Source organism: Aythya fuligula, chromosome 2, assembly GCF_009819795.1.
Source record: "Aythya fuligula isolate bAytFul2 chromosome 2, bAytFul2.pri, whole genome shotgun sequence".
NCBI classification, from domain to species: Eukaryota; Metazoa; Chordata; class Aves; order Anseriformes; family Anatidae; genus Aythya; species Aythya fuligula.
In genome coordinates, this window is record NC_045560.1 from 20960509 (window position 1) to 20983265 (window position 22757).

Genomic DNA, 22757 nt, shown 5'->3' on the forward strand with positions numbered 1-22757 from the left:
TCTTTTGTACTGCTGGAAATAGCACGAAAATCGGAGGGAAAAAATAAGCATGGTTCAAAAACCTAAACTGACGTCTATGTTTTGTTGTGGGCTTTTTTGTTGTTGTTGCTGTTTTCCCACTGATTTTCAAAGCATTATCTGGAAAAAAATACCTTATTTTGCACACGATTATTTGGTTGGATTAAAGACTGACATTTCTAGTTTGCTTTCGTACTGTCAGAAGTGCTTTTGCATTTATTCAAAACAATTTATAAAACTCTGTCACTAGTCTGGCTGTGTACTTATATTTGCTATAAATGTTTTGATATATGTTTTGTACTATTCTTGAATAAATCAAATGTCTCCTCTTCTGTTCTGCTAAGGCTGCTTAGTACGTACTCTATTAGGCCTATCCTAGCAGACTAGAAGGAGGGAACTCTTGCTTACTTTGGTAGCTCACTCCTTGCTGTTAACCGTGACATGCCAAAAGAAGATTTAAAGTCATCTTGATTCATCAGTAGTAGGTAAGATAACCCATTTACAATTGTAATCACTTGTATTATAAATTACAGTCTTTTTAGTCAAAATATGACTACAATAACTACTTGGTAACAAAATGTATTAGTCCTTTACTGTAAGTACATGTTGAAATCTTTAACTTGGTGCTAGTAAAAAAGCATTTTTTTTTCAGAATATATAAACTCTGTAAACATTAATCAGCATACATAGACTATATATTGAAATTTGCAGATACCTATAAAGGGAGGAATTTTTGCCTCCAGTTTCAGTAGCAGGATCTGTGCAATGCTGAATTCTTTGCGAAAATTTGAGAAGTTATCATATTTATTAGTTATAAACAGTCTTTTCAAGAAGGTGATCTTGATTTTATATGAGAAATTTCTTAACCCTTCCCCCCCCCCCCCCCAAAAAAAAAAAAAAAAGCAAATGACTTACATTTGATTCCAGTGTAATTGCAAACCAGACTTAACATGGAAGAAAAAACACTGCTGATATCTGAACTTCTAACTATTAGAGTTGTTTCTGCAAAAGTCACTGATAGACTTGAATAAGCAGTCAGTATATTAAAGAGCTAAGCCTCAGCTGTCTCCCCTGGACCACCTCTCTGCTGGTAATTTAGGGAGAGGGGATAACACAAGGGGAGAGAGAAAAAGATTTCTCCATCAGGCAGTTCAGAACAGGAACTTAATTGAGATGCTTTAAATCATCACTGGAAGGAGCCAGCCTCATTTTGACTGTGGTCAAAGCTTGCTAAGTTAGATGTCTAAAGCTGGATAGATGTTCTTGTTTATCTTTCCAGTGTGACTGTAATTTTAACTAAAAGTACAGGAATTATAGTACTTTTCACAAATCTTAATGTATGGTGTATATGTATTTTTTAATACCAGATGTGGTTATTTTCCTGATAATGCTTTGCAGACTGAATCATGCTTCAGTGTCTGGTGCTGAAAAACAATTGAAATACATATATATAATACATACGTATATATATCTCACACTGTGAGATATTATATATTAAATTAAGGAAAAAAAAGTTATTGTAATTTTAATGAAAGATAAACCCTACAAAACAGATTAGGCATACAATCAGATCCTGTCTGGAAAAAAAAAAAAATTGAATCCGAAAAGTACCTTTCCCTATTTGCAGAAATAGATTATTAGTAATGGTGCCAAATCTAAATATTTATCTTGGTCAATATAAAAATATGAAAATTGACAGCCTAGGATAGTATGATGTATTATTATTCATGTGTCATAGAGCCCAACAACTTTTAGATCAGAGGGTTTCATGTGCTCTTTAAGGAAGAGGGAATGCTTTAGTAACAAACAGGCTAGTCAAGATGATTGACAAGTAATAACTTTGGAGTTGGTAATTTAAAATAAAAAGCCTTCTTTTTTATGTTTTGTTGTTCACTGCTAAAGCTTTATGAACAAATCCAGTTTCTACTGTTAGAATTTACTGCCAAGTAGGATGCCTGATAGATAATTGGTAAGAATAAAGTAACAAAGGAGACAGATAATATAGAAGAACCAGCTGAATCTCTATTATATCTCATACAAATCTTTTTTGGGGCTGCGTAGGAACACATCTCTAGGGTGATAGGCTATAAAAAGAAACTGTCCATAAAACTACTGTAAGCACATATTTAACATAGTTTGTTATATAAAAAGTAGGGAAATAAATTATAGACAAATTGCCGAACAGTAAATCTGACTGAATAACATTTGAATAAAAATATTCACAATATAATGTCATCCATGTATTTTAAAGATGATAGAACAGCTAAAATTTTGGTGAACAATCTGCAGTAAAGTAATAAATATACATAAATGTACACCAGAAATATTATATTACATTCTGAAAATGAATTTCTCTGGTCTTTGTCGAGACTGTGTAATAGTTGTTTGCAGTGTGCTATTTTCACAGAGGGAATACAATTAAAGTCAAAATTGTAAGAACAAAAAACAGGTTCATCAGAACGAGCATTTGGGAAACAGCCTGATGCATCAAAGCAATCAGAGGTCAAATGTAACCAGAAACAAAAATGCATCTTGAGGAGGCGTCAGTAATGCCACAGGAGGTGGTTTACTGTAACCTTGTACTTTTTGGACAGACACTGCCGAAAAGCCATCGGGACCACTCACTGCATTCCAGCTATGGGGAATGCTGATATGTCACCTTAAACCCTCTGCAGTTGTCACAGAACATGAATATTACTTTACAAACCAATGGAGCTTAAAAATGATGATTACTAACAATTTCACAAAAGATAGTAAGTTAAAGGGGCAGGATACTTGAACTGAGCAGGAACTTCGGGGATAGGATGCAAAAGATCTGCATGCAAATGCAGAGAAAAGTGAAACTAGGTATCTATATTGATTTGTTGAGTAGAACTGAATTTCTTTATCCTCCATTTAACAAACTCCACTTAAACTGTAGCTTTAAAACCTGCCTTCATTATTTAGGGCCAAATCTTTAGGAGTCACTATTTATATTTTACACATTGAGAAGCATAAATTGTCAAAGACTCTGAAATTCTAAACTCCTGATATCAGACTATGAATTCACAATTACTCTAGAAAAGTTTTTCTTTTTTTTTTTTTTTTTTCTCCCATCTGCAAATTCATTTTTCAATTCCTAGTCAGTGGATAAAATTTATGGACCTATTTCAAATAGTTTCTTCTCTTAACACTTAACCAACTCTTAACACCTACTGATGCTAATTGTGTATAAACCTGTTGCTTATTTGTCCCCACTGTCCTGTTCCTTTACAGGTCTGGAGACTGTTACTCCCACCTCCTTCTAACCCCTCCTCAAGAATCCTTTCTTCTGTGATGTCTGTGATACTAAACTGATAGACTTGAGCTGCTCAAAAACACTGATGTGTACTCATTTGAAAAGACATATAAAAAAAGTTAACACCTAACATATATACACAGAAATGTTAAATTGTATCACATTCCTTCCGTATACTGTAATCCTTTAGAAAAATATAGAGTAGAGCTGACAAGACCTATGTATCACTCAACTGTTTTATTTTCCTCCCTTCTCACTCATTGGTTTTATCATCTTTCTGATTCATTTGAATAGAAATTTTACAGGTTATTTTGTACCACACACACATAAGAAGACTGGAGCTCACTGGGACCTCTAGCATTCCTCAGATTCAAAGCTCCTGAAACCAGATACAGAAATATGAACTCATTAGTATCCTAATGCAAACAATATTAAACTTTCTATTTGCAAAACTCTGCAAAGACATTTCATCACAATAACCTTTGATATGTCCTCCAGCTGGAGTATTTTTAAAGCTTCTTGTTGAAATAATTCTGTTAAAGTGCTTTTCAAAGTAGTGCTCAGCAGGCAGGTGGTATTGTGCAAAATCTGTAGTACAAGCTCACATTACAACTGATTTGTCACTCTTAATAACTGAAGAAAAATACCTTAGCAAGGCTAAAATAAACCTACTGTCTGCCTAAGAAATGCGTTAGTATGTTGCCTATACATTGTTAGTTGAAGTATACAAAAGATTATTCATTAACTGGACGGGGACATGCCTTTCTTGGTAAGATATTTATATTCCATAAATCAATATCTAGACCATACTTAAATATTAGGGCTTGGACTGTGCTCTTTATTTTCTCTTTATTTGTCTGTACATGGTTACCTTAATCCATGGTTTTAATATACTGTTCAGTGCTTTGAAATTCTGCCAAACATTCCTTCAAAATAATTTAAGAAAGGTGGGAAATTAATACCTCCTGTAGCAAATTTTAAAAAAGAAAAGAACAAAAAAACATTCAAGGTATTGTAGTGGAATCTATACATCACTTCTTGCAAGACAAAACCGTCGTGTAACAGTTGTAGGGAGCAACAGCAGTTTCTGAAGCTGGTAAAATACCTAAAGCCAGGCTATATAGAAAGCAAGACAATTTTTTTTTTTTTTTTGCATTAAAATGCCATCTGATATGATTCAAATAACAAACTCAATGTTTTTCTCCACTGATACCCTGACAATTCTCTCATATCAAAAGCCACTTTTTTATATATTCTTATATATCCATTGAGTAATACAACAGGTCTACTTACCTATGCTTCCTTTGTCTACAAAGTCATTTAGATGTTTAGAGAAATGCTGAGAAATTTCTTTCTAGAAAATATACCCTTGTGTTCCCCACAGTTCATGCTTTGAACCAACTACTACCCTTGAATAACCACAACGGTCAGCAGCACTAGCAGAAACGTCAAGATATCTGACAGCAGAATTTCACACTCTTGAGTTGTAAAAAATGCATATAAAGCATGAGGGAGAGCAAGGTATGTGTAAGAGAGTCAAACTGAACTGCTTGGATGCTAGAGAAAGCATGCACCTCCATTTCACTAAAATGATATTCAAAAATCAGGCAATGCTGATATTCCCAGAATTAAAATAATAAATAAAAAGAAATTCCAGCTAAATGAATTATTATCCCACTACAGTCTTTATATAATGTGATATTTACAGTGAAATACAAAAAGTATTTCATTCATACAATTACTACAAAGACTATACGTGATGCAGAACAGCCTTTACACTAGGCAAGGGTATGGAACCTGTAGCCAACGATAATTATGAATTTCCCCCCACTTACCAGTGCAACAGGTGTTCAATGCAAAACAAACTGTTTTCACTCCTTTTGATTTCAATGCATTTTCTCTAGTAAGCTCGCAACAGAGTACTTTGTCACGTTTTTCTAAGCTCTCACTGGCAGCACAAAGCAGTGAGCTGGCTGCAAAGTGGGAATGCAGAGGAATTGGCAAGTGTAGAAAAAGTGGAGAAGCTACAAAAATTTATTTTCCAACAAAATAATTCTCCACAAGCTGTGTAAACTTTTCTTACTAAAACAAATACTCTAAAACACAAAGATTTTACATTTCCAGTGAAACACTCACAGTAACATTTGCCTGTTTTTACTCTCTTGAAGTCTGAACAAGAGCCAGCAGATTTATGCTTTCTCAATTACCTGGGTCAGTAAACTCCCTCATATTCCCTGACTGCAATTTGGATTTTTAAATCAACAATAGAGTGAAGAAACAAACACATTGGGCTTTTGAGTAACCTTTGTTTTCTTCAGTAGATTTTCACACTTTGCTGCCTGATGTGCACATGCACACATTTGTCCATCCATTGTCCACCCAATCACGTACACACCTCCATCACGTGTGCTCTCTATTATTCTGAAAACAGAACAAAAATTAGGTAGTGTCCATTGCAATTTTGTGACCTGTACGGAGAAGAATTATATATATAGTGGTAAATTAGTTATCTTTACCAAAAATTTAAAATGCAAAGTTGGGTTTGCAAGGACAGCATAACGTATAAGAATTGGTTAGATCCTCTGTCTCAAGCACTCATTTGTATTTACAGAAGTATAAGCTTTCTGCTACAGAAGAAAAAAGTATTTAGATTGAACACTGTTACAGATTTCCTAAATGAGGCTAGTTCCAGTTGCCAGTAATTCAAAAGCAAATCTGCTGACTTGGCATTAGGACTCTAAAACAGTGTGATCAAACTTATATAGTAAGAAGGTGTCGGCAGAAAGAACATTTATAAACTGTATATACAGTACACAGTACCAATACATAGAAAATTGATTTTGACTTTATGATCCCCTGTGTGTAAGGCAAGACTGAATTCCGTCCTCAAATGGAGACCACCAGAGGTACAAGCAACAGACAGTGGCTTTTAAATCAATATGCAAATCAAGTGCATTACAAATTAAAAATCAGAGCAGACAAAAAGTTTTAGATTTTTATGTGCTGATTCTTGCTTGCTGAATACACGGGAAGTTATTTAACATCAAATGTACCTTTTTCTTTTTTAAAAAACACTAACAACACCTTGATGGCAACAGATATTGTTCAAGTGGCAGCTACCAAAAAACAGCTTGAAAAACAGCATAGTACAACATCAGGAACTCTGCAGTTGTACTACGCTAATTCATATAGCACTAACCAAAAAAATAAGTATATGAATATTCTATTTCATGCTATTGCTATGCAAGCAACAGCAATACAAATCAGCATACAGAAGGATACCATATGTTCTGCAATGAACAACCCAAAGATATTTTCAAGGGGCATTGTTACAAGACTTCAAAGAAACACAAGAGTGCCAGAGGCAAAAGTTACTGACGGATGTAAACATCCCTGTTCCATTCTCCCGCGTCGTTACGTTTTTTAGATATCACTTCTCCATCCTTGTCACAATATTGGTCCCTCGATTTATGACGACTACGTTGTTTGTTGCATTCATTGTGGTCCTGCTCCCGGTCCCTCTCCTTTGAGCGATGCCTTGATTCTCTATGTCTGTGATCACTGCTCCCATGGGACTCGTCTCTGTGATTGTGATCCCTGTGAGAATCATAGTGGTCACCATGCTCGTGTGAGTAGTCCTCCTTTGGCTCTATGTAAGCTGAATCTCTGCTATCTTGTGTTTCTGAGTCAAAAGTTTCTTGCCTAGAAAGGCCTCTAACACCACTGCGATGGTTATGGTGTTGGGTTGAAGAGCGATGCTGGGATTTCTTGATGGGTTCAACCCGTGCTTCCTCTTCAATTTGTGAACCACTGCGTTCAGGGACTGAATGGTCATTCCTCTGGTCTCCTTGAGATCCCTGCTGTCACAACCACCAATGAGTTCACATACGTGAGTATACATTTTAAAACTTTCCCCAATACCATATTAAACTAGAAAGCATCAAGAAACAAATGAAATTTAAGTACACAACACTCCACTTTGGATCTAAACTATAAAAGAAAAACATTTGAATTCAACTTTTACTGAAAATTCAGTATTATAATACAAACAATTCTTTTCACTCTAATCAGAAAGGAGGGTGGCACGCAGTGTCTGTGACACTGACTCGTCACCTGTGTTTTGACTGTGTCAGTTAGCTGTAATTGCTATCCAGACAAAAAGAGAGCATGCAGAAGCAGGACAAACTGCAGAAAAATTAAAGACACATCATGCCAGGAGAGGGCACATATCAGTTTAGAGTTTACAAATGCCTGCTTGGAAACAGACACTAAGGGAAAGCGATTACAAAGGGCTTAGGAGACTCCGGAAGAGAACCAAAGTACAAAACCTTGGCTCTTTTGTAGTAGCTTCTTTCTCTCTCTCTCTCTCTCTCTTTTTTTTTTTTTTTTTTAAGATACAAATGCAATCGGATTTGGAATCAATAAAGTTTGTATTATGATACTAATAGTATCACTGACCTCCTGTTTTTCTCAGCAATAATTTGATTTCCTCATAGTAATGAAAAATTAAAACATTAACTTCATAATTTTAAGAATCCAAAAATACAAACCATTGCCAAGGAAAGCAGAAGGACAGTGGTATTATCACCTAAAGAACTTCCTAACACACCACTGCTATTAAAAAACTAAAATAAAAATTACCAGGTAATATCAAACCTACTCTTCGCCAGCATAACGCTTTGAAATCACTGCAAAATGAACAAGTGGCATTATTTAACTCAATTTGGGGTTTCATTATATTAACCCACTTTTATTCCCAAACCACAGCCAAAGGTTTTTCAAGTTTAATTGCCAAATCTTAAATAGTTTATGGTGAAATTGAATTACCCTTCTCACATTAGCTTAAGAACTTCAAGACAAAATCATTGCTACTGGCACAAAATTAAAAGTTGGTTTTAACGGAGTTATACAGTCATTTGTTTGTGAGACTGTACTGTAGTTACCAAAGTTAGTCTAAAGTTTGTCCTCGTATGTTCATATCTCTGAAAATAAGATTGCCTCTAGGGCAGCTCACAGACGTATTTTCTGTTTTTGTATGTTGTGGAAAAGAGCTGGTAGAAGGAAGAAATGTTGTCCTTCAGCCACAGATTCTGGCAGGTGGGTTTCCTAGCAACCCAACAAGTAAAATTACAGGAAATTGGACAGGAAAAAAACTGTATTTTATCACGATTTTATCAAAAGCAACATATTTCAAATCAGAAATTTGACATATTTGACATTTCTCAGACAGTATTTTGTACTATAAACTTCCCAGTAACTAACTGCGCTGCTCCATGTGTTCCTCGTTTGAAACAAACAGCATATATGAGAACAAGGTGCCAGAAATGGTGATACAGGTTTTTTGTTCTTGTTTTTATGATTACCAGGATGATTGCGATTTGCTGGAAAAAGAACGTAGTAATTGTAAACATTAGTAGATGTGTTCAAGGTGAATTGAATTGATTCTGTGGAGGTGAACTATAAATGGAATCAAGTGAAAGGCTAAAGAGTAAAGCAATGTCTGCTTTGGATGTGTAAACACATTTTTATTAGTTTGTAACCATGACTTTTTAAGACTCACAAACTGGATACACACATGAAAACCCTTTAATTCTCATATGGCCAAATGCCGAATATGTAGGCACCTCTATACAATTGTGACTAATAAAATCTGTCATTGCTGTGGTTTGAGAACAAATGCAAGATCCGAACCTGCTTTGAAGAGAATGCTGGTTTAGAAACTCAGATGCAACTCCTCTGCTATAATGAGCTGTGAGCAGGAGCACAGTCAATACATTTAGAACCAATACTCTTATTACCCTGCAAGTGCAGAATAGTGTTGGGGCTACTGGCATTTGTAAGCAAATTCATTGAAACTAAGTATTACAGGGACACTGAGCTGGTACAGTTTGAGTATGGATTAAGATCTGGCTTTGTGGTTCACAGACAAATTAGGGCTCTGAACTGGATTAGATTTTGCAGTGCAGAAATTTCATGGCCCAATCTCATAAGGTTTTCATCTAAAATGGAGAAAGTTTGAGATAAACTTGTTTCATTATTCAGGTTGTAATTGCAAAGAAGTAGGGGTTCTTGAAAAGAAGCCTAAGCAGCCTTGAAATGAGAGAGAAAAGTCTGTGTCCACACACTCAATTAGACTTGTTTTCTATTTCCATCCAGAGGGCCCCTAATCACCTACACCATGCGCTTGATCCCAGTCTCCTTTTTGGAATTCGTCAGCTATTTCCCTACAAAAGGAAATCTGAGAACAGAGGTCAGTTATCAGGACACTTTGCTACAAAGTGCAGCCCATCAAATAGGCAGGTGGGATATGGTGTTTACCAGCGCATTCCTCAAGCACCTCATGCCATGCAACGCACGCTGTCAGCATTGTGCTACAAAAATACCACTCTGGCAGCTGGCAACACAAATCTGTCATTACAATATAGACCTGGGTCTATCAAAAATACAAAAAACAATTACGTCTCATGGCAAAGGGGTGCCACATTGGACCCAGAGGAGAATACTTTCCAGTGCAGATGTGGGCCTACCAGTCCAAATGCCTGGTGGCAAGGTTTTTCTCTCTAGAGCAGTTCATAAAAATAGTACAAGGCATGCACTTTAAATTCTCCTACTAGAGGGTCTCATCATTACTGAGAGAATGGTTTCAGCTACTGTAAACCCCCTCTATTCCACGACCTTGACATAGGCAGGTTTGAGATGTCAGCTGAAGGTGTGTCATAGGAAAATGAAACACAAGGAACATTAAGTTCTACATTCCACAAGGGACCCCCATTGCTCCACACTTTTGGATTAACAGGCCTTTTGGATTAACAAACCGTGAAGCTACAAGTACACTCGTTTTTAGTCTTTAAAATAAAAAGTTGTTAATTTGTAAGGAGATACAAATAACACAACATTCAAAAAGGTGTTATTAACCTCTTTATAACTCCTCCAGGGCAGGTGGTTAATATTATGAGTAAGTGAATTATAAATCCACACCCAAAAGATAAAAATCTTGAGCAAAATAATTAACAGATCTACAAAGCAAAGGAAGTTTATCTAGCAAGTCTGCACACAATGACACTGAATTTCATACTCAGAAATTCTTCCAGCTCACAATTTTTTCAGGGTGTTTCAGCTCTGAGGACAGAAAAAAAGGCAGAAATGAGCTACAGCTTACAGTCTCTCCTTTCTTGCAACTGCTTCTGAAAGCAGAAGGAGATACCCTGTAAGGTTGGTAAAGCAATATTCCTCATGAAAGAGAGAACCTGATAAGTCTGTGGCCTTCTAATGGGAAATAAATTCTTCAACACACACACAATTGTTTTGCAAGACCATAACAACAAAGAGCGATTTAAAAAACAAATGTTCAGCATATCAGCTTGGGTGCAGAGACTTTTTTTGTTCCTTCATTTTCTAAAAGGACGTATTTTTCTTAGCCAAAGTCATGAATTCTAATATATAGGTACACAATTTTGGTGTAAATTTGTTACTTAGGTGGAAATTCATATATAATAAGACATTCCTAGAGCTGGAACAGATGCATTTTAATCTCCACTGTAATCTCGACCTCAAGGTGTCACTCACTGTTTATAATGAAGTAGCATCTTTAAAGTCCTCATTTCAAGTCATGCAACACATATACAGAGGAAAGGCTCTCTTTATGCTGAATATCTTGATATGATTAAATAAAGCAAAAGTGAAGAGAGAAGAGAGAGGACACTATGTCCAATAACAACAGGCAGGTCAGTGCAGAGGTGAGAAAAAAATGAATTTCCCAGCTTGTGGGTTCAGAGAAGACTGCCTCTCGAGGTCTGTCTGTGCAATATGTGGCAGGACTCTGTTTTTATATCAGAGTTTGGCTTGAAGGAAATAGGTACTTTTCATAGCAATGGCCAACGAATAAAAGAGCAAACGAAACACTGGGAGGGCCACCTTGACCTTGAGACGTCACTAACTCAGTTAGCCATTTTCAACCTCTACAACTGTACAACTGATAAGCACAGATTCCCCCTACCCTTTGTGGATCTGCTCTGTACTTAAGCCAGTTTGTCACGGAGGGCCTCTGGGGCTGGAATTTGCCTAGTAGAGATAGCGTGCCTATCAGTTAGAGATTTACCAGAGGCAGGAAAATGCATAGCATTAGCCCAGTTTCATTACTATGACTAGATTCCATACAACCAGTTATAAAAATGCTTGTGGCTGGTACACGTTACAGGCACAGTGGCGTTCTGGGCACAATGAAACCTTAAGTATTCCACTACAAATCACAATATGTTTTCAATCAAGTTTGCTTAGCCTTTGGCATCAAAAACAGCCCACTAGTCAATATGCTAACACATGCTACTGTGAATATAGCAGTGGTAACCATAATGTGTTTGTGTTTGGCTTTTATACAAAAAATGGGCAACTGTCTTCTGAAAAACTACTTACTCTATCACCAGCTGTAAGACGTATTCAGCATATTCTAGTATCAGACCAACACTGTGCTTTGGAAGGGGAAGTCGACAGGGAAAAAAAAAGAAGAGATTACATAAAAACTGTACCTGTAAATTAATATTTGGACCTGGACTAATAGGAAGAGTAGCTGTTGCAAGTGTGCGAGTGAGAAGCTGGTTAGGAGGATTGCTGCTAGGTGGATGTGTGGCCTTCCAGTAGGCTTCCAAATAGTCAGCAAGGTGCTCACAAGCATCTTCCAGCTGGTTCTCATCAAGAATTACATCAAACATTTCCTAATAAAGGAAAGGTTTTAGTGAGAATAACCACCTGATTAAGGGAGATCAGCTAGAGACATTGATTATCACACTCTCCATTCATCAAAAATGAACCACATTTATAACACTTGTGTTAAGATATTTCACTTTTTTTTTTTTTGTGCAAGTGATACAAAGGACAGCAATCATAAATACTGCTAACGTTATACTTGCCAAAGCAATTCCTCGTGACTTCCACTTAGTAGCACCAATAGTCAATAAAGATGGGAAAAAGCTGCTTGAACAAATTTTAAAACTCAAATATTCAGAAAAAAATATTAATTGAATTTTATCATATTAAATAATTTTATTATTGAATATTAAAGCTTCAAAGCTACTGGAACAAAATGGAACGTGAAGAAAAAGAATTCAACCTCCACACCTAGAATAACTCAGTCAAAATGAAGGCAAACTGAGACAAATAACTTATAATAGTAATAAACAGGATTAAGAAAGAGCATCTAGTTTCCAAGTTCCATGCAAATATTATGTGTAAGATTAGTTACAACCATCTACAGTTAGGAGGAGGGTTTCCTCCTTGGTCAGGGAGACGGAAGTTCTCCTGAAAGCATCTCTGAGACCTTATGCATGTTTCTAGCATTGTTCGTTGCCTTCTTGAAGAGCTGAGGAGATTAGTCTCTTAACGGAGGTGCTTGAACTTAAATGATGAAATTTCCACATCTGCAATTGAACTGGACTTCAATTGAATTGAATATTCTGTGTTCTTAACATACTCTTGGGAGCTGAGTATGCAGATAACAATGCTTGCCACATTTTGCACACATCTGGGGTCTCATCACCTTCACTTTATATGTGGAAGTTGAGAGAATTTGCATAAATGCACATCAACAGAAGAACCATAGAGCTTCTCAGCTACATGGTACCCCAGAGGTCTTTGCCTAAATTGTGACCAAGAACATAAGCAGTGATGAGCTGTGGTAACATATGCACAGAGAGCTACCACCTGCCTTATCCTAAACTGCACAGTCATCAAGAGAGATCATTAGTCCATTTTCAGACAAATACCATCACCACCACCACCCAAAAAAAAAAAAAAAAGGAAAAGGTAAAACGAAAACTCGTTTTGTTCTAGCAGCGTATGTGTTCAGCACACATCCAAGTAACTATGACAATGAGTGTTTTTTTTTCCCTGTACCCTTGTGAAGAACCCAGACAGGAGGCATTCTGCAAAAAAAGCAATAGTGAAATATGGCCAGAAGGGGGCAAACATTCCTAGAAATTACAGAAATTACATAATTAAATGCTTGAAAGTAAAGGCACCTTTGAACAGAAATCAGATGTTCTCAACTGAACAAGACATAAATTAACATAACTCACAGGAGGACACTGTGCCAGTTTATCAGCTGCCACCATCTGAACATTAAGGTGTTTGGCCTGAGATTTCCCTCGAGATTTTATTAACCTCTGTAAAACCTGTGGAAAATAAGATATTAACAAAAGTATGTTGGTAGAGGAGACAAAAAGAAAAAGGTTTGATCCTTCTCCCACTAATTTTTAGAAAGTTTTTTTCAGTCAGTGGCCTGTGAAGAGCTTTGGACTTAATGTACATCTATAGCCACTCAAAATGTTCATGCTTTTAGCTGTCCACTTGAGCAGATCAAATTCTTCATTTGCTGGCTTCAGGAGCATCTCTCATGCTGCTTACATGTAGGACAAGCTAATGTTCACATACTCCCCAGCATTTAATTTTCTGTTATCAACAGTAAAAAGTTCCCTTCCTGTTCTCCTCTGCTGTGTCTATTGTCGTCTGTCTCTAATTTGAAACTCTTTAATTGCTTTCCTCTTCCATCTTCCAACCATTTGATCTTCTCTTCCAAGTACCTCTTCACAAGGTCTGTGTAGGTTTTTTTGGAGAATGAAAGTACATAACCAGGAGGTGTTAAGAGTTCACCAATCATTCTGATACTCAGTATGTTAAAATCTTTCTTTCCTTTCTTTATTATTTTGATTGAACAAACTGTAAGCACTACTTACGTGGTTGATACTAAAGGACAGACGAACACATACAGCATGATCCCAAACTACAAACAGATTGGAGCTACAGCATCTTTTCCAAAATGGTTTTTGGTAACCCAACACTTAAGATATTTGTTGATTAATAGTATTCAAAGGAAAGTAATAGCAACATATAACTCTTTGAACTTTAGTAAGGACATATGACCATCTGCATTTAATGATGCAAAACAAAAAGAACACAGCACAAATAACAGAAAAAAATATTTACCTTAGGAGAAGAAATCTTTACGTATACTATAATGGGCGCCAGAGAGGTTTTGCTCAGTTGTGCTGGGTGATTAATGGTATCAGCATCAAGCACTACCAACTGCAGTGTCCTTGCTAATTCAAAAATCCTCTCAATTTCACTTTGAACTTCAGCTGCAGATAAGTAGAGAATTAGAGTTATGGAAATGTTAAAAGGCAGTTAGTAGTAAGAAATGTAAAAACTGGGGTAGGTTGATGTGTTGCTCCACCGAGGCATGAGGAGAGTGGCAGTAGCCATTAACCGCCCATGTCACTGGCACACTAGGGAAACGCTATGGCACCATTAGCCAGAGCGTTTTGCCCAGTTTGCTTCCTTTGAGGGAAGGGGTACTCCCTGCCCTCTCAGCCTCCACCACTTTGTGTGATTCCAACCTGGAGAGACACTGTTAACATGTTCCTGTATGACCCTACGCATGTACACAGGAAAAAATGGTGTAAGTACACCTGCTGTACACATGCCAATCCCTATGCCATTCATTCTCTACATGTACATAATTTCATTTCAGGCATTAATTCCACACAGCAATAAATTTGCTCAAACTGGAGCACCCAGGATAAGCTGTAAGTTGTACTGAGGTGTCTATGTCAGCAGAAGCTTCTCTTTTTCCATTTACTTCAACTTACCAAAGCTCCAGAAAACAGGGTTTCCTTCACATACTGGCCTCCGTATGGTGCCAGATTAAATATTTGGTTAGCACATGTAAAACACTTTTAAGAACAAATAAATCAATAATGTAACTTGTACTACAGTATCAACTTCACAACCCTATGATTTCTGGAAAGGTGATTTTCTCACAGAAAATCATCTTGTCTTCTACTAACTCATGCTTCCAGCTCCCTAGCACCCTGCTTTATGGGAGTAGCTTCCAGGGGAAACCTCTCCATGGCAGATGTACTGTGTCCACTTTCACAAGTGATGTAGAAACTGGCTTAATTTCCAATGGAAACAAAACTAAATGATTAAATAGCAAAATAATTCTTGAAATGGAATGACATCTTCCTGCTCAACTCTTGCCATATCTCTACTTCTATCTTCGTATGTCTGCTAAGAAATTAAACAAGTTGGGTGATTTTCACATGTCTATGTGAACCCAACAAGATTGTAATTCATATGGGTTCTCCTTATAAGACTGTGCACACTCCATGAACCAAAACCATATTTGATACCTATATAATTTAAAGTAAATATTAGAAGATACTCGACAGACAATGTCAGCAAGAGCTATCAAATACTTACTTATTAGAGATTTTATTTAAACTACACTATCAGCATGCTATCTATTGTGCTGGTGACAAACATTATTTGCTGGAAAATACAACCTACCTGGTCTGGCTACCTGAAGAGCCATTCACAAAAGAAGCATCTCTCTCTCCAAAGACAGATGTCCCTTTCAAGGGCATTAGGAGATTATTTTTTTGTCTTAGAACAGAAACTGAATAAAGTAGGCAGCATGATAAGATTGCAAATTTTCCAAGAAAGATCAGCTAGTCTCCATTTAGCTGAGTCTTTTGCTCCAAGTCAATAGATGACTACTATGATTGTTTTATAAACTAAATAGTAACTTGAATGGCCACCAAAAAATCTATATATGATGTTCTCTACTGGAGGAGGTTTACATTGTATTGGATCTGTTAGAGATCACCTCCATCCATCTGCAGTTGTAGCTGTGTATATGCCCATCAGTCTGTTACAGCAGAGAAGATTGTGAGATGTGCGTGGTGTTCTGGTACAGACAGCATTGTTGCTTGCTTTCCTGCTTGTCAATAAAAGCACTATGGCCCAGCTGCTGTCTGAATGAGGCCAACATTTTTGAAGACAGGACTTCTGATGGTTCTTGGCACACTCACGGTAACATCTTCCGCAACTTCATTGCATATAAATATTGTTGGAATGATTCAATACCATTGTCTCTGTGATTTAGTAGACGATAGTCAATAGTCTATCCCTAATTAAAGTCCAAGTGGCAACTAGAATAAATAGATCAGAGACAATTTGTCATACTGTTCTGATGATGAGTTTGAATTGCCTTCCTGCAATTTCAAACCAGGCTCAACACTTCAGTCAATATAATAATAACAACTAATGCATCATTTTTAAGACCATTCCAGACTGCTGAAAACACTTGTTCAAGACAAATTGTACCAGCAAAATCCAGCCTTTTTCCAGTGTATCATAATTTTGGCTGGAGAAGTAGCATTTGCTACACTGCTGGAAGCAATTTTCTGTCAGTTGGATACATCCCTGTATACTAGATTTCCTGCTATACTTTTTGAATCAACCCTTTGCTAGGGCAGAGGATGCCTCACTATCTTCTTTTGTGAAGCATACTCAGGGCAATAATTGCAGGTAACTGTGGTCCTATGAACTAACAGTTTCCACCTGAGTCTTGAGGTGGAGAGATATCTTCTCCATCAACTAAAGAGCACTTCAGTATTTATATTTCTCAACTCCGGTACAAAAGAAAAGTTCAAGGACCTACACTGCATGGCTGCTGAACTAACATGTTGTGCTTCAACCTCTCAAACCAAGAATGGATGGAAAAAATGCTAAGAGTGTTGCCAAATAGGTCCTGATCACCTGTCCCTTGTAGTACTTCTCCAGCTTCTGGAAATGCCTGCATTTTTCTTAAAATCTTCCTTGTATTCCACCTTTTCACTACATGTAAGATGGCTGCAACTACTAAAGTACTAATAGCTTCTCTTTTTAGCTTTTTTTATTTTCTATCTTTCTTTTGTCACATCTCTCAGAACGCAAATTCTGTACCTCTGAAGATTCCTTCCCAACAAGATACTTAACACAGATTTTCTCTCTGACTTTTGACCAAAGTAAGCAAAGACTAATTTTCATGAAACATAAATGTCACTGGTAGTTAAAATAGAGAGCTGAGACCAAAGAACAGTGACAGTGTGGAATCTTCAGCAGCACTGTAATAGGTTAGCAGCTTCCCATCTCCATGAATATCTTTCACCACCCATTTCCCCTCGATCTCCTGCCCCATACTGGTAGCAAGGCTAGGCAGCTTCTATGCCCCCTTAGCATAGCCAGCTAAGAAGGAAAAAGTCTTAGATGGGAATGTAAGCAAGTAAGAGGGAATAACCACTCTAGCTGAGTCTTCAGGCAATGGGACAGAAGATACTTGGACTACAGGTGTTTTAATGTGACTTCTGACATAAAAGAATTTTTTGTGAATACAGTTACATTTCCCTGGTGTCCACTAAGTCCTTAACCACCAGCATGTTTCATAAAAAAGGGGGGGGGTGGGAATGTGGATGACTATACTTCAGGGAAGTGGCAGTGTGCATTACTCATGCTCAAGAGCCAGAGTCGCTGCAAGGCCCAAGGCAGAAGGGAGAGGAGCAGCAGCAAGACCGGGCGTCTGCTACTGCTTCGCTGGACGCTCACATCTGGGAAGCCACCAGGTGAGGTGCTGCAGGAAAATGGGGCTTTCTGCTTTCTGTTTGCTGAGGTTCAGCATGAACAAAAGCATTCATGGAATGATGATTCTTTTGCCAAGATTGAACTGGAAGTAAAGTTTAGCGGCCTATGAACAAAGGAGCTTGAAATCAGTAGATGGCAGCAGAAAGATAAATGGACACAGCACACTGAACACAGGGGAAAGCTGCATGGAAATGACTCTAGCACAACTGCAGGTGCTCAGAAGGGGCTGTGTACCCATCACTAAGCTCCCCTACACTCTGTTAGTGAGTACATGGGTAGTAAAGACTGCAAGGAACCAGTCCAACAATTATTTTGCTCAGGAGACCAAGCAAGTGTCTCCTCGTTGATCATGATAGATGTGGCCGTATCAGGCTGCCACTAACTTGGATACTTCTGCACCATGCCTCATTACTTGGCTTACAGATATGGTCCATAGACACTAAGTAAGTGGTCCCTAGGTTTGTTGTTTTATTCAGAATAGACATAAATAAAAACATACAGTCTTCCTCCCAGATAGGATAGGGAGCCACCCCACTGATGGCTATTCAATCTCCTCTGCTGATGCTATACTGCTCTTAAAAAATTTATGCATTCACTGAGTGGGAGAGATACCAACATAGTAGCCTGATGCTTAGAGTGGGAGGACCTGGATTCCAGTCCTTTCTCCAGGGAAAGTTAAATTATTATGCGAAGTGCATAAGACTCAGCAGGAGCGACTGACAACCTTCATAAAGGTGATCATAGCCCTGTCATGGGGATGGGAGTTATGAGCTAATATCTCTGTTAGCAGAGATGAACAGAAAGGAAACCCAGACTTCTTTGCATTCTGGTAGAACAACCTAAACCCTTACTCTTGGGCACAGACACCAACTTTTTACCAGTTCCATAAGCCTAGGACAAAGAAAAAATACTGGATCAATATAAACTCCTGGTGTGAAAAGTTTTCAGGGAAGCAAACAAATAGATTATTAAAAATATTTAATTCACCTATCCAGGTACCTTAGTTATTACAGACATACCTATGACCTTAAAAATATTCTTGCATTTGTCTCTGCTTTGTCTCTAAAACATGCTTTGTTTCACTACAGTTATAAATCATATGTATTTCAATGCAATACCATAGGCAAATACAGTGACATACTGCTGAGAGCTCTCTCTAATTTACAGAAATCAAGATTTTTTTTTCTCATATGTCCTTTGGAAGCATACAGAAAAATTCATTAAAATACTTTGCCAACACTGTATCAAGAAAAGCATTTGTAAGTTAGAATAGCGGAAAAGTGAGCATCAAAGTTCTGTCACAAAACTAACTGGAGAATTCATTAGAGAAACACTGATATTAAATGTTAAAACAAAGCAAAAAAAAAAAACAACAGGGCTGGCCCAGAAGGATGGATGAGCATGTTCAGACATATAAGGCATATAATATAACATTTTATATGTTCAGACATATAAATTATAACAAGTGTAGGGTCTTCATGCCACTCTTTCCCACCCCTCTGTTAAAAGAAGTGTAGCCCTGTCCCCAGGATAACCCAAAGGCTCGTGGCTTCTTCTGGCTCAAAGCAGCTTGTGGTTTAGCATATTACTTTACCAAATCTGAGGATTTAATGCCTTCAACTGATACTTCTAGACCTTCATCCCAGCTATTTTTAAGATACATTATAAAGAGACAAACAAAATTTTCCTTAACAAATTGAACACTTTTTTTTTTTTTTTCTTTGAACTATATTAGATTCCCTTAGACTAATACACCCTTAGACAAATTTTTGCATTTGTGTTCCATGTCCTCTGTAAGTAGGGAAGGAGTCTTCTGAGGTTTAACTAGCACTCTTTTAGGCTTCCCTCCCAACCCCACTATTATCAGGGCAGTATTTACTAGAAACATCATATATATACAACACCTGTCATTAAATCATCAAACAGAATACGTAACAATATTATCATATATACATAAGGTGTGTGTAAACTGTTACCATAGTTTCAAACATTGAACTGTTGTTTTTTTTTTTTTTCATATACATCAAGAAACTAAAAATACAAGGCTGAAATTTGCACTGATAATCCATTACTATTTCTTCAAGCATTTATGTTTCATTTCCAGAAGACAAAACTCTGCAATATCAATGAAATGATGTGAATGGGAGCTTTATATTTGTCTTGAGACAAATTTCCAAAGGACACACTCTAGTGAACATGCAAACTAGGTGCATATAATAATGCCTTATGGCATATGTGCATACGGTTAGGTACAATAGTAAATAAACAGATTTACAGCCTTTGGACTGCAATCTATTTACTATACACACAATGACATCTTAGATCAGCATTCACGTATGTGTGTTAGAATATGCAGATTAGGTACAGACACCTTAGAAATTTATAGTGGAAAACCTAATCTTTAAGTGTTTACTTGTCAATCTCATCTTTATTTTTAGAATTGCTTAATGAAGGATTTTTGGATAAAACAAAAACAAATTTAGCAACACAGTACAGCACTGGCTTTTGTCTATCAGTGAGTCACTTACTAGAAACACAAGTGGTTTTGTGAGGTACAATAAAGCATTGAACACAAAACAGCAGGAAAAGTAATTTGCAAGCTTGTATACATACCCAAAACATCTGGAAAGGGAGAGCATTAATGAAGCAAAGAATGGAAAAAGCCAAGACAATCAGGTTCTTGTACAAAGCATACAGCATGAGGCAAGGTTATAACAAGTGTAACATACACAGAAACAAGAAGAAAAAGGTTCGGACCATTTTGACAAAGAAATGCAGCAAAAACACAAAGCTGGTTCAGCAGTTCTGCAAATGGCATGTACACATATGGAAATTTAACTAAGCCAATTGGGACTGCTTTTCAGGTGAATGAGATTTAACCATCTACTGTACCTGCTTAGAGAGTAAAGTCTTTTTAAAAATAATAGATTTTTTTTATGTTCTTTTAAAGAAATGAACCAATTGCCCTTTCCTTAAATTTAATTCTAGCATTTCACATGTTACACAGATAGCAGTATTGACAAGCAAACATTTCCCTTTAACGTACAGAACAAGCATTTATATAGGAGAGGAATAAAACTGTACTTTCCTACTAAATCTTTGAGTCAGTCACTATATTTTAATAAGATTCTTTGAGACATTAACTTTACAATAGAATACTCAGAGAATCATAAATATTTAACGGTAGCCTTGGTTTCCAATGAAACAAATCCTCAGGTGTATTTTTACCTGATTACTTTATAGAAGCAAACTTTCAGTCAACAGGTGTCAATTAAGTCCATTGAGACTTCCCTATAATCCTGTGAAGATGGTTCCTCATGCTAATTCCTACTCCTCATTACCATGTTGTTTGTGTATGCCTCCTTGAAATTAATTGTTTTATTTATTAAATCGGTTCCAAATAGTGGCAACTCACTCAGCTGTTTACTGTGCTATGAACATTTATGAACAATATGCACCATACTGCAAACCTATACTGAGGGATACGGGAAGAGGTGCTCATTGAATTATCAGGCAACTGTATTTGGTATTGATATATTAAGCACATTACCTCTGTACCATACTCATTCATTTCTAGAACAAGAGCCATATATTAAAATAATACTTACATTAAAAAAAAAGGATATATTTTCAAAGGTCTACAAAATAGCCTTCTCTGCTGCAGTTACAACAGCTGCTCACAAATGTGAGCATAATTTAGCCAAAAATTAGTCAACTTAACTGTTGAGCTACATGAAGGTGGGTGAGAAAGCGAACATTTCCCATTGAAACTGGAAGGGATCTGAATGAACACAGAGCAGTTCTGGGGAAGCTGCATTTGCCATAATACAAAGACATTTTTAAATTATACTGGATGTGGAAATAGGCACATGGGTTTCAATTCATGCACTGCTGGCTGTTCAAGGAGGAGACCAAGAGCAACTCATGCCTCTTGTCCCATAGCCATGGAGCCAGCAGCCCCCATTCAGAGCAAGCCCATCCCAACTCTTTCTTCATTAGCAAGATCAAATTTCATTGCAATAAATATTATTTCTATACATCAGACCAGAATAAAGTCATTGTAGATGTACTGAACAAAAACAGCCACAAATACAGTGTTTGCAAAAATTCTTTTTCTTGAGGTAACTTGGAAAAAAAAAAAAAAAACAGCCCTATTATTCTTATAATTCAAAAGGGAAAATATAGGTGAAAAAACTTACTTCCCAGAACCCATCAGCAGACCTGTAGTAGATGCTAGAAAAGAACTAAGGTAACCTGAGTCCTGACTTAATGATTTATTTATGACTGATGTTTTTAATAATATATTTACTGAGATACTTTTAGTAATACATACTGGTACAGAGCATATATATACATATTAATATGTGTTGCATATGTATTGGCTGCAAAGCTAACACTTAGAAGTTAGGAAATGACAAGATAGCTGTCTTAAATAAAACCTTTTGTGGTCTGTAATATAAGACAACATTCTCAAGAACACATAGTAACATTTCTGTAAGGCTACTGTCTTAACCAGCACACAACTCCATACACCGTCAACTGATAAGCAGCTATTGAATCATTTACTTCACCTTCATCGTCAAATGTGTGTTACATGTCTCATTTAGAGCACATTGTTCAAACACTTCTCTGAAAATTGAAAGAATAACTTGTTTGTGAGCTAGCTTATGGAACTTACTGTGGTGGTATTTCACTGCTCCAATAAAATCCAATAAAGCATCCCAGTTCAGTGAAAAACTGGAATTATTTCTATTTTCCAGATATAAAATTGGATGTCAGAAAATAACCATATTATCACTCATTTCAGGGGCGGGGAGTGGGGTTCAATTTTGGAAATACAGTACCTGATTCTTCAGAGCAATTACTATATTAAAAATTAATTTCAAACTAGGAAGATGGAAGCCATCCTACAGGAAACTCTGAGTTCTGGGGATTCTTTCTTCCAAAATAGAACATAACCTTGAAGCTTCTTTTAAAAGTCAGTACTAAGACTCAGGACATTCCTGAT

The 22757-nt window shown here is 36.9% G+C and overlaps 1 protein-coding gene across 9 annotated transcripts in view; it reads right to left on the minus strand.

The window, feature by feature from the left end:
* Positions 1 to 3107: 3107 nt before the first annotated feature.
* Positions 3108 to 22757, minus strand: part of CACNB2 (calcium voltage-gated channel auxiliary subunit beta 2) — a 243903-nt gene continuing 224253 nt past the window's right edge. For 5 of the 9 annotated variants that reach the window (XM_032181700.1, XM_032181697.1, XM_032181704.1 and 2 more), the window contains 4 exons: positions 14273 to 14424; positions 13366 to 13461; positions 11821 to 12006; positions 3108 to 7155 (listed from right to left, as the gene is read on the minus strand). In XM_032181700.1, coding sequence (XP_032037591.1) covers positions 6667 to 7155; positions 11821 to 12006; positions 13366 to 13461; positions 14273 to 14424 — 923 coding nt within the window. In that variant the 3' untranslated portion in view covers positions 3108 to 6666. Of the gene's footprint in view, positions 10415 to 11820; positions 12007 to 13365; positions 13462 to 14272; positions 14425 to 22757 lie in introns of all 9 variants that reach the window. The other 4 variants (XM_032181701.1, XM_032181698.1, XM_032181703.1 and 1 more) reach the window with 2 other exon arrangements.